The following is a 13,059-nucleotide window of genomic DNA, read 5'->3' as shown; positions in this document are numbered from 1 at the left end:
CCAATAATATTGCCCCTCCTAAAGGTGAGGCTCTACAATTATGTTTCAGTCACTATACGGACCTTCTTCATGCAGATCTCTTTTGAAAATAGCAAGATGACTGCACATGACACGTTGTAATAGGACAATTATACTTGCCATGGTCTTGAAATAAATAGTGCCGAGTCAGAAGGGAAATGGCAAGTGGAAGTGTTTCAGATTATCACTCATATACAGTTGATTCAGAATGTGCCGATACAGCTACAGCTTAATGTTCACACACAGTCAGTCATACACATTTATACTATGAATACAGCGTGACATACACAGTACTTTTTTAAACATAGTGCACTAGTTAAAAAAAGAAAAGTGGCATACATGCATAATGGGTTTGAGAGAGACTGACAAGTCTTTTGTCTCTGAGATTAAAAGTAGTGGAAGTGATATTTTTTTGGTAAAAAAAAAACTAAATGTTTTTTATTTTGTTAAAAGCTTGTAGCACTATATCGTGATAGTAATCATTGCTATAAGACTATAGCAAGGATTAATATCACAACAGGGTGTTTGTTCAGTAACAGAAGTCCCCTCCATCTCATCCATATTTCACTTTAAAAAAAAACTTTGTCATTGTATCGTCTACTCATGCAGGCTTATGTGAATATCAGTTTTTAAGTTGCTCGATTCAGTATTTACATATATTTAATATTCATTTTAGCTGCCCGCCCACTTCCTATACAAACCCATTGTAACTTCAAACTTAAACATTTTAACCATGATAGGTTAATCGAAATCACCCGTCCTTTTTTCTGCTGGTTTTTCATTTGTTGTTTTCATTCATTTTTAATCATTATTTTGGGTGTTTTTCTGGAGTGTTGAGGGCGTTACCCCGAATATATTAAAAATCACACCCGTGTGAACTGAGTGTTGCAACTCCCCCCACCACCTCACCTCTCTCTCTCTCTCTCTCTCATTAGCAGGCAACAGTGCAGCACTATCCCTCTGTTCCCTCTGTTTCTGGCACAACAGCGCCCCTACTGGTACTCATAGTCATATACTGGTGCTCATTAACGAACACATGAACACATAGGTGAACAACACATAGGTGAACACGGACATTGCTGTTCCTTGGAGTGGTTGCACCACTCAAAAATAAATGAAAACAGTAAATGAAAAAACACGGCCCCCTCACGTATTAGAAGGACATTATCGGTCACTGGTTTGTGTCATCACTCCCAGTTTCACTTGCTTATCCTGTATGATCGAGTTCTCTCCTGTTTAGATACAATTGGAATCCCAAACTGAAATGCATCTTCTGTTTACTAAAGAGCATGAGAGACAGGGAGAGAAACCCTGTTACTGAACAAGCACTCTATAGCAATGACTGTCAGAATATATAGTTATTTTACACTTGCTTTAACAAAGGAATATCACCTTCCCTACGTTTAACATCTAAACAGCAATAGAGTATACCTATGTACTCTATACTCTCTAGTACCTGTACCTATACAAAATAAACGTTCATTTGGGATATACTGTACATCACCAATCTTATTAGCAGCATCAGTCACAGATAACATCATGTCATGACAAAAGCAGAATTCATCCAAAGTCCATTGTTCAGTTTGGACCTAATCGGGAAAACAAACGCAGCTGTGTCCAAACTCCTTTTAGGGTCCATTTGATTTAATCTGTACACTGTCAGAGAGTTACAGACTGGCCAGGGTCGACTTAGAACCCCACCAAGGACACTTGAGGACTCCCTGGACCCCACTTTGAGAACTACTGCGCTACAGTATAATGTCAGCCGGTTCCCCTCGGTATGGACTGTAAGTTGAAACAAACTATTCCACTCATACTGTACGTCTGCATCCATGCTTTCCAGAAAACACCTCCTACTGTGCTAGCTGTGCAGGGTTCCCACACGGTCATGCATTTTGAAATGAGGGGAAAAAAACGTGTTTTCCAGGCCTGGACAAAGGTTTGGAATGAATCAAATGTTTTGGATTGTTTTAGGCTATTGATTTTGTTCATACAAAAACATTATAAACATAAATGTCCCAAAACGTGTATAACATTATGTGAAAACTTCTAAAACTGATAGTATTAAGAGCCTCATTATTGCACTGTATGATTGTTATAGGCCTGGAAATGGGGTAAAATAAAACACCATGGGAAAGGTTTTGGGAATGTCTTTGTTACAAAATGTGTGGAAACCCTGTAGGTGTATGGGCTATTAGGACTGGCCAGTCCTGGATGAGAACCATTGCTTTCCTGCATTTGAAAACAAATTTCCAAAATGGAGGTTCTGTTTGAGGTTCATCCTATACATCGTCGTGGAAAAGGATGGATGTCGTGTCGGTATGTGTCAGGTGTTAAGGTTGGGATCCCACAACATCGAGGAACCAGAAGCGGTTCCATCACATTTTGGAACAATTTCCAAAACCGGTTTATCACAATAATGGTATAGGCCCATGTCTGCTATGCAATTACAATTGGTTCCGAAGACATTTTATTTTATTTCAAGAACCACTTTTCTTTGTGACCACCGCGCTCCCCACCACCCGTTCAAATCATGCAATAGAAATAACGGTGATGGGATTCGCACACACCAAGAACTGCTTCAGTTTTTATTCTTGCATAGTGAATAATAGACAGACAGACACTGATGAAGCCTGGATAGTCTATTATTAACTATGCAAGAATAAAAAACTAAAGCAGTTCTTGGTGTGTGCGACCCCATCACCGTTATTTCTATTGCATAATTTCAAGGACCACCATAACTCAGAGAGTCTGTACACTCAAAGAGTTTCAGACCTGTAAGGTTCCATTTGGATTTGGAACCCCCCCTATAGGAATCTTTAAAGGGAACCGTTAATGAATGTGACCTGTGGGATGGAGGATGGCTGATTTTAAGCAGCTACACCTGTGGCCCGGAGTCGAACTATAGCTGGACTCAGAGCTGCAGGGGGTGTGGCTGCGCACCTGTTGCGCGTTTTAGGAAATGGAGGCGCAAACGGGACAAATCAGTCATCTCCTCCAAAACATTCCGGGAAGAGCCCACTGACTGTCCGGGCCAGAAGAGAACCACCTGCTCTCCCGTTGAAAAAGCGGTTTCGTCTCCTCGTTGTGACTCTGTGTACGACGAGCAGCATGTAGCCGCTTGGACATTGTGATTTGCGATGTTTGAAACCTCGGCTGTCGTCCGTCTTACAACTGAACTTGTCACAAGAGGGAGTCGTAAATCGGTAAAATCCGAAAAGGAACCCGGTGCGATACTGGTGTCGGGACACCGGAGAAAGGGGGTCTCTCCACCGTACAGACAGCGCTCCGTGACGTGTCCCATTTATTCGCTCTCTCCGCGCTCTTGTCACGCGTCCCATTCGCTCTCCGCGCTCTTGTCACGCGTCCGCGATGAGCGCCGTCTGGCTCTCCCGCCGTGTGTCCCGCTGCTGCTGCCGCCGTCTCCTGCGGCGGCTCCGCAGCCGCCAGCAGAGGGCGCTGGCGGCCAGCAGGCCGAGGCCGGCGGACAGCATGGCCAGGCCCAGCACGGAGATGGTGGAGCCGTGTGCGTTGAAGGCGTACGCCACGGCCGTCACCACGGCGCCGGCGATCAGCACCACCACGCCGAACGGCACGGTGCAGCGGTAGCACGACGCCTCGGTGCCGCCGGTGGCCGCCGCCAGCCCGGCCTCATTGATGACCATCAGGACCGCGTCCTTACCGGCGGGGACGGCCGTCCCCGTCTTTTTGTCGGAGGTGGAGGCGGCGGGGGGCCGGAGCGATGACGATGATGACGACGACGACGGCGGCTTCATGGCGCTCTTCGTGGGCATCCTGGGGATGGTGGTCTTGCTGTGGACGCCGCCACCGTCGTCGGGAGCGGCTATCTTGCTGGCGAGGAAGAGGTGGGCCATGCTGGTGGCGGCGATGTCATGAGGTGTCGATGGCCCCACCCCCCGGTCAATGTGGGCGCAGCGGCTATCTGGAACGTCCAGAGAGGGAATAGAGAGCTGTTATAGATTGACCTTTTGCAGACCATGTTGCCATCAGAGTTTGGAAGCACTCGTTTTCAGTAAAGCAATGTCCTGCTGCCTCTTGCATTATGTGCTAATTCAAAACAGGTGGTATGCAGGGAAGTTGAGTGATATCTAACGAGCACTTCCAAACTCCAGCACTTAGAAAAATAATCACCTGCAAGGACACAAAGTAGCTCATAGCAAACACATAGAATAATTCAAGCTTTCCATACAGCTGCAATGTTGGTTGAGTTTGACGTTGTGTAATACAATCAGATAGGACTTTTCTGCTTGGATGAATGGGCTGCCAATGGGAAGTTGCACCTTGCTATTAACTTATATGGTAAGATGGCTGCGGTCTGCATTTGGAGAATAGACGTAGTCTTTGTTGATTGTGTCATCGTTATAATGATTCCTTACCTAAAGTTCCTATGGGCCTATTTGTGGGATGCGTTTGCTTGCTTGACATATATACTTTTTTAACTCTAATTTACTCTAAATATAGTAATTTAAAAGATTCATGGCAGATAAAACAGTGAAATAGAATCAAGTCTGCACACTGAGCCTCCATCTTTAAATGCCTATTTTCATATTAGTTAGCCGGGCAGTGGCCTCTTGGTTATAGTGTCTGCGCTGAACCCTAGACTCGACTCGAGTCGAGTCGTACCACCAAAGACAATAACAAATGGTACCCAATGGTACCTCCCCTGTTTGGCACTCGGCATCAAGGGTTCGTGTTGGGGGGGGGGGGGGGGGGTAAGTCCCTGCGACACGCCAGCGTCAGGTCCAGGGGGTTTATTTTGTACATCAAGCCGCCACACGCTAAGGAAACAGGGGATAGGCTCCTGCCCATCTGGGCCCCATGGCTCGGGAACCCTGGGTTAACTTCCCAAGGCTACGTACTGTACTTACAGGGCGTGTGACTTGAATCACTTTGAGACATTAATTGGCTGACTTCCAAACCACTCCGTATAGGACTAAATGCTCCCAGGACGGCAAACATTACACGCCACCGTTAGAAATACATGCCAGCGCTGCTCCTGCTAAAATGATTAGGACGAATACCGCAGGAGGAGACCTCCGGACAGAGAGAGAGCCACTTCAACACAAACACAAACTGAAAGCATTGTCCCGCATCCTTTTATTAAAAAGGTCAATGTCCCACAAAAAATTGCTTTGTCTGTAAGACATTCTGTTCATGTTTTGTCTGTATTCAATAAACATTTTCAGAATGTATACCTGAATGATTTGAACTGTATCTCACTGTATTGTAATCATTGCAATCATTTGAAAGTCGGCAGAGATAAAAAATAAATAAAATAAAGACCAAAAGAAAAATGATTAAAAAATAATAATCACATTCGTGTGAAGTGAGAGGCGCTCTTGTAGGAGGGGCTACATGATGAATTTGAATACTCAAATTATTCAAATTCAAAATTATAGCTTAAAGTAGCAGATCTACAAGCTCAAAGCGCCACGTTTTGAGCTTGCGTTTCTGTAGCCTCTCGGTTCCCAGGCTTACTCATCTGCGAAGAGAAAAGCCTGCATGGTCACAACCTAAATGGTAAATGGTGCATTTATATAGCGCCTTTATCCAAGGCGCTTTACATAGATTGTGCATTACATTCACCCATTCACACACACATTAATACACAGATGGCTGCGGAAACCATGCAAGGCACCAACCAGCACATCAGGAGCAATTAGGGGTTCAGTGTCTTGCTCATGGACACTTCGACACTAATTCTGGGGGAGCCCGGGTTGTGAACTGGCAACCTTGCGGTTGCCGTCTAGCCACTCTACCCCTGAGCCACCGCCACCGCCCCAACCTAAGGCAGAGACGGAATCGTCGGCGGAAGTGACGGTCCGGAACGCCCTTCAGATGTATTTCCCACGGATCCGATATTTTCCCGACCAATCACAGCACTTGTTTCATACACAGATAAACTGATTTGTAAAGCGTCAATGTAATTTCCTTGAGCGGTATTTTCTGCCAAAATCCCGCAACTTCCGCCCCCAAAACAAATGATATAGCGTCTACACCGTAGGTTCTGCTACTTCTTACGCTGTCGTTGGTATGATCATTAAATTAAGACCTGAAGACGCATCTGTGTCGCGTTGGCTTTTAAACCACTCTATCCATCGTTTTAAACTTTAGCTGTTGAAAAATATTAGATCTACAAGCTTGTAGATCTGCTATAAAAATAAATCTCGAAAATGTGACACAAATCTTTGATTTCACAGAGAACAATATCAAAGTGGGGCTGCCGATCACTGGCCTGCACAGGGTTTCATGTAATGGGGATGCCTGGCAGTGGGTTTGGAGTTAGACATGACGAGGAGTAAGGCAGTGTGTCCGCATGATGATTCCCTGGAGAGAGTTCAGTTACTGAACTCCCCTACTCCCCTCCCCTCCCCTCCCATCCTCTCCTCCACTCTATCTCTTCTCTCCTACTTTTTCTCCTCTCCTCCCTTCCCTTTCTCTCCTCTCCTCTCCTCTCCTCCTCTCCTCTATCTCTTCTCTCCTACTTTTTCTACTCTCCTCTCCTCTCCTCTCCTCTCAGGGGAACCTAACAAACAGACTGAAGTAACTGCTTGGAAAGACCCACCCTTATTCCCAAACCACCACCAACACGTGCTAGAGCATGCACGCGCACGCGCGCACACAGACACACAGATTGTTTTGCAATAATTGCAATTGCAATTTTATAAATGCCATTTTAAGCAATCTTTTTTTTAACCATGAAACATCCATTTCTCAAATGATGGTGTTAACATTTGGCCCTACACACACACACACGCACGCACGCACGCACACACACACACACACACACACACACACACACACACACACACACACACACGACGTAGCCTAATGGTGCGCGCCGTGCGTTCATGTTACTGAGGCTTTGAGGCATATTTGTATTTGTCAACTTTTCTGTTCATTTGTGTTGTAGGCTAGCCTAAGCATGGCAATACAATGTGAGAGATTATTACTAAACACAAAGTTTCTTATGCAACGTCATAATGGTCTTCAATTTGCAGCTTTCTCACATCTCAATAATAATAATAATGCTATAAAAATCGACAAGAATAGACTTGCCTTGCGTTACATTTTATTAATGACATCCTAATTAAGTCAAATCATTGATCATGTCTCTCCCATATGGGTTCATTTTGAGGGTAAATTAACCCTTAGAGGTCTGTAACTCTGTTAGAGTTAGAGTGGACACCCGACATGTAAAAGTTTGAGAACCATCACAGAACAAGGAAGAATCCCACTTACCAATATTAATATGCGAAGACGTGCATTGCGTTTCGTGGAGCGACTATTATAGCAGCCTCTATAGTTGTGTTTAGATCCAGAGAGAGAGGTATTGGAGCAGTGCGCTCCTCTGACACCGACCGACACTTCTTCTGTCAGTGTCTAGTGTCTACAGTACACTCGACATCACAATACTGGAGACGTCTGCACTGTGTGAGTGAATGTGTGTGGCGGGTTGCCATCCGCCGTCCCTCCGTGCTCGCTGTCTGTATCTAATTGTGTCTCGTGTCGTGTGTGCGTGCATGCATGTGATCCATTCCGTGCGTGCGTGCGTGCGTGTGTGTGTAAGGTGATGGGGGAGTGTCTTCAAGAGCAGTGGGGGGCTGGGGCAACACACACAGCGTCGCGCACCGCCCGGGATTTTAATTGTATTCAATGTGTTTCTTACTTTCTTTCTTTCTGTCTGTCTGTCTGTCAGCCTTTTAGCCAAAAATACATGAAGGTGTAGGCTACAGGTATATTATACAGTGAGTGATCATGGGTCTTTTATGAATTCTGGCGTGTTTGTGTAACCTCTGCAGTTCCAGGGTCTTGCACAAGATGCGTGTGCGTGCGCGTGCGTGTGTGTGGTCACTAGTGGTCCAGGGGAGTTGTCCCATCTGAGGTTTTGTGTCCTTTCATGAGGTCGACTGAGCTCTCTCTATATTCAGCTGCACACAGTCACGCTTTCCACTGCACAATATCACCCTGAGAGTGGAACGCCCGACCAGAACTCGAACCCGCGAGTCTCCCACATGGGAAGAGACCCTAAAAAAGCCCCAAACATCTTATCCACTATAGAGTAGGGAACTATTAGCCTGGCTAATAAGCCAGACCGAATCAGCCGTTGGCAAAAAAACAAAAGCCTGCGGACATAGTGTGATTTGAGTCTGGCTTTTTAGCCAGGCTAGGGAACTATAGCAGGAATGGGCCGATAATCGTTATTGTCGTGATTTATTATCGTGATAAAGAAAACCGCTCACAATTATCGTATCGCAGAGATTTTAATTTAGCATGAAACTGTCATACTCCGTCATACAGCTGGGATGAATTTGCTTTTGCAAATTCAGTACTTGATAAAACGGACCTGTATAAAGAGCATAATCGGTAGACCCTACTGTAATTTCACTCTGCACAAATCGACCCGCCAAAAATAGCAAATCTACAAGCTCACAAGCATGTAAGTATACATTGGCTATTTGGGGCGAACGTCTTGTTGAGCTGGTCATTTTGAAAGTAGCTCTCAAGTCAGAAAATCAGACCAGTCTGAAGCGAGTGGTGCAACAGCACCCCCTACTGGTACTCTAAACATCGGGACATAGGTTAGGACATAATAGGGACATTGCTGTTCTTTGGAGCGGTTGCTCCACTCAAAAAGTGCAGGTACCCCTGCTGTAGAACATCTGGCAATAATTATCTTCCAAACCAATAACCCGCTGAGCGGATCAGCTTATTGTCTTTACTGAGCTCGTTCATTTCATACGCGCAGAAACTCAATATTATGCCTCGCAAGAAAACAGCGGAATACAAGACATTGAAGACAAATATACAGAAACAAGTTCTCATTTCCCTACAAAGGAGAATCCATAAACATGACGATGTTTGCCCACCCGAAGGCTTCGTATCGTGTTTATTGTATCTAGGAGGTCATCTTTAGGCAGTTTACTTTTGGAGCAGTGGTTTTCGACCAGTGGTTTCCGGGACCACCAGTGGTCCTCGAGGGGGTTCCAGGTGGTCCCCATGGCTAAATGATGTACTGTAGTTGGTAATCAAATGGACCCTTACAGATCTTCAACTCTTGAGAGTGTAAAAGTAAAATGAAACCACCGTTATGGGTCCATTTGGTTTCATTTTATGCTTACATTTTTGTTACATCTGCATTACTTAATTTACAAGAAGTCTACACAATCTTATCCAACGATAAAGGGTTGAAAACCACTGTTTTAGAGGAGACTTCATGTAATGTAAACATATTTCATATGTGAGCCTCTATATAATGCCTAATAGGTCATACTATGACAGTGCCACTCACTATGAAGCTCTTCATTTTCGGCAAGCAACACCGCCGTGTGGTGGAGTACTCATTTATTTTCTAAAACGTTTTCAGAATACGTCAAAACAGCTGAATGCCTCGCGATGTGATACATGGTCAACTTGTACTGTAGATTGGCTGTTTTAGCTGTTTGTCGACTCCTGAATAGCCACAAAAGAACAGTACATACAGGTATGGCTTAAGTTAAATGGTTACACTGTAGTCTTGTTTGTCAGCATTATGCACACATGCATCAGATCTCGCGCCACCCGTCTCAGTAACAGTTTCTTCCCCCAGGCAGTCAGGCTGCTGAACAGCTGACCTTGAACTGTATTATATTGCACTTGTCACTTTACTCTGCACTTTCTTTTGTTTGTTGTGTTCTTTCTTTGCACTATAGCTGTTTGTTTGTTTTTCTCCTGGTGTGTATATAAGGCTGAGAGTGCAAAATCATTGTATTTATACTCTGTATTTATGCATATGACAAAATAAACCTGAACCTGTTCTATTTGTTGTTTTTCTTCTGTATAAAAAATGCTGTACGTGGGATACAAGAACGAGAAGACACAAGACTTCAAGAGAAATCTTGATGAAATCTCCAACCACGACACCATCTGCAAGATCTTAAAGAGCAGAAAATAGACAAATGGCGCTGCTTGTGATCAGCAACCTCAAGAGTGTGCGTGCCGTGTGTAGTGCGTGCGTGCATGTGTGTGTGTGACGTGTGCATGCAAGCAGGTTTGTGTGCCACATTTCCACCGCATAGTCAGATACAAATCGGCCCCTCTGTATGAGTGCTTTGATCCAGAGCAAGGGGTCTCACAGCTCGGGTCCCTCCCCCACAGTGTGACCTCGTGGCTGGGTCATGAGAGAGTCAACAGCCCCTATATGCATGTGGGTCTCTTCTTCCATGGAGTCTGTCTCACACACACTGAGGGCAGGTGGACAGCCGTGGTCTGCATAGGTCTCCTCCCCTCTTTTTGAAACTAGCTCCTCGCCACTGGATTGGGAGGGGAATCCCGGTGCCGTCTCTATCATTTATATAGAGCACCGAAGTCTGACGTCAATATCGCAAATCCACGGGTTCATGTACTTTTTATTTGCATGGGGGATTTTAGATCGCCTCTTATACTGTAGGAACTGTGTTTGAAAAATAAACAAATCATCCAGGCCGCTTCACTCATATGCATGTGGATATGAAGAATCAACATTTTCGCTAGAAACAGACTGTCATGAGTGACTGACTGTCGCAAACGATACAGAGACACCTCCCTGACAATAACGCAGAGACAGCTTGTTTATTTTTGGATTTTAAGAGGACCCCATGTCATTCTCCATAGAGAAATGACTTCTGTGAACCGGGGGAGTCGAGGGGACGAGCGAGTGACGTCAGGACTTCGGGCGCTCTATCCACACTTTTCCTGGGCTGTGTGTGCTCCAGTTACTGTCGATTTGATCCAATGAAACTGGTCAGATGACCAATGATATCCAATTAAATCAACAGGAACTGGAGCACACACAGCCCAGGAAAAGTGTGGATATATATGCTCAAACCGAGTGGAAGTGTGTAGGGGCGAGTGACGAGGAGCTAGTTTAAAAAAGGGCCCTCCAAGTGGTGGAAATTATTGTACTTAATTACTATACAATTTTATGGTACTTTTAACTTTTAGCTTTTGGTGTATGTGCACAAACTTTGTCCTGACACGAACAGTAAATCCCATTGACAATGAATGGACAATTCATGTTCGTGTGAACACAAACATGTGAGGTCGCAAATTGATGTACGATGATAAGAGCGCCCCTCGCTTCACACGGGTGTAATTTTTGAGGGAACAGCTGCGTAGATTCTGTCTGAACACAAACATTAAATGCCATTGATTGACAATGAATGGAGAATTTACGTCGACACAGGGAGGGAGGGCAGGTGGACGGCAGTGGGAAAAGGTTTAGTTTTGCGATGTGCAAACAGTACAGAGGGAGCAGCAGCAGCAGCGCTGCGTGACATGTAGTCACAGGAAGAATATACTGTCTTGTACACACGGGGTTCCATCCAGATGCTCTGCTGTTGCCATGGAGACCAGCCAAAACACTCACCCAGCCAGCTGTCGGTTGGTTAACCGGGGGGGGGGAATGTCTTCACCAAAAATAGCCGGTCTACAAGCCAAAAGGGCAGAGTTTACTGAGCCTCTTAAGCAATGCATACACTTCATTGTACAACAAATGGTGTTGCATTGAAAAGAGAAATCGCAGCTCTGCAAGCCCCGATGCAAGGAGGTGTGAACTTGTAGATCACTTTCAAATGGGGGGGAGGGGGGGGGGAGGTTCCAACGTGCCCAGAATATCAATATCAATATATTTTGTCTCATAGTTTTAGTCATCATAGTTTAGTTTTCATTTAGTTGTGTAGTTATGTAGTTTTCGTCTGTGAAAAAAGGTAACCAAATGGACCCTTATGGGTCTGTAACTCAGAGAACGTACAAATGGTTCCATTTGTACACTCTCAGAGTTAAATTAGCATTGATTTTACAATATAAATTGGGGTCCCAGAGACAGAAATGCTATTACATGGGGGGTCCGTAGACTAAATGCATGTCAAACTGGGGGTCCTTGAAATGAAACGGGTTGAGAGTCACTGCTAGAGCCGTGAAAATCTTCTCTTATGGGGGTCCCTGGCATATCTTTTCAAATGGGGGTCCACGGGGCTAATTAGTGTCAATTTGGGGTGTCCTTGACATGAAAGAGTTTGGGAACCGCTGGTGTAAACCATGGTACCAGCCAGGTTGGGCTGGTACATGGTGTGTAAACCATGGTACCAGCCAGGTTGGGCTGGTACATGGTGTGTAAACCATGGTACCAGCCAGGTTGGGCTGCCTGGTACATGCTGTGTCAACCATGGAATGAACCATGGCCTGCTTGGTACGCAGCCATGCTGCTGTCAACCATGGAATGTGGCTGTTTTTTTTCCGCTTGGTGTTTTGGTTCCTCTGCAGCTGCTGTGGACAACGTCTGGTTTCCTCAGCTGTGAATTTTTGCCACATCATCTGCAGCAATAAGCAAGCATGTTTTTATTATTAGTCCATGTTTTGACATGGCGAGTTTGTGCCGGATTTTGCAGTGTCACGTGCGGCGTGGGCTGTGATACGTGATTTATCGAGATCTGTGGGGACATACCGGCAGAGATGGGCATGCATTTGAAATGCATGTATTTGAAATACTTTTTTAGTATTTTAAAATACTTTTTTTGTATTTTAAACTTTTTTTGTATTTTAAAATACCGAAAATACGTATTTCGAATATTTCAAATACATGCGCATCTCTGCATACCGGTACTACATAACCGACCAAATCATGATATTTGGCTGCATGATGTATAATTGTGTGAAAATGTCTGCAACTCAGACATAAATATTGATTGATTCAATACTTCGTTAACAACCGAAGTTGCAATGAGCAGGCCAGGGTTAGGTGAGTCCTATAGGTGTGAGCCTGAGGTCTAGTAGTTTGGGTTCAGCATGTTTGACTGCGTTTGGTTTCAGTGTGTGACTGCGTTTGGGTTCAGTGTGTGACTGCGTTTGGGTTCAGTGTGTGACTGCGTTTGGGTTCATTGTGTGACTGTGTTTGGGTTCAGTGTGTGACTGCGTTTGGGTTCAGTGTGTGACTGCGTTTGGGTTCAGTGTGTGACTGCGTTTGGGTTCAGTGTGTGACTGCGTTTGGGTTCAGTGTGTGAC

General features: G+C 44.9%; 1 protein-coding gene across 1 annotated transcript; it reads right to left on the bottom strand.

The window, feature by feature from the left end:
• Positions 1-3,373: 3,373 nt before the first annotated feature.
• Positions 3,374-7,405, bottom strand: LOC310875177 (transmembrane protein 100-like). Its single transcript, XM_083788315.1, has 2 exons — positions 7,282-7,405; positions 3,374-3,961 (listed from the first exon to the last, which is right to left on the bottom strand). Exon 2 carries the CDS (start codon positions 3,891-3,893, stop codon positions 3,378-3,380), a length of 516 nt encoding a protein of 171 aa, XP_083644441.1. The 5' UTR covers positions 3,894-3,961; positions 7,282-7,405; the 3' UTR covers positions 3,374-3,377.
• Between the last annotated feature and the right edge of the window lie 5,654 nt (positions 7,406-13,059).

The sequence above is a fragment of the Protomyctophum parallelum genome, assembly GCF_964188405.1.
Source record: "Protomyctophum parallelum genome assembly, chromosome: 17".
Classification (NCBI taxonomy): Eukaryota; Metazoa; Chordata; class Actinopteri; order Myctophiformes; family Myctophidae; genus Protomyctophum; species Protomyctophum parallelum.
This window is presented reverse-complemented; position numbering and strand designations above follow the sequence as displayed.

What these genes read in the sequence shown, in the direction of transcription:
- LOC310875177 (XM_083788315.1), bottom strand. Translation starts at nt 3,893, where the DNA reads ATGGCCCACCTCTTCCTCGCCAGCAAGATAGCCGCTCCCGACGACGGT.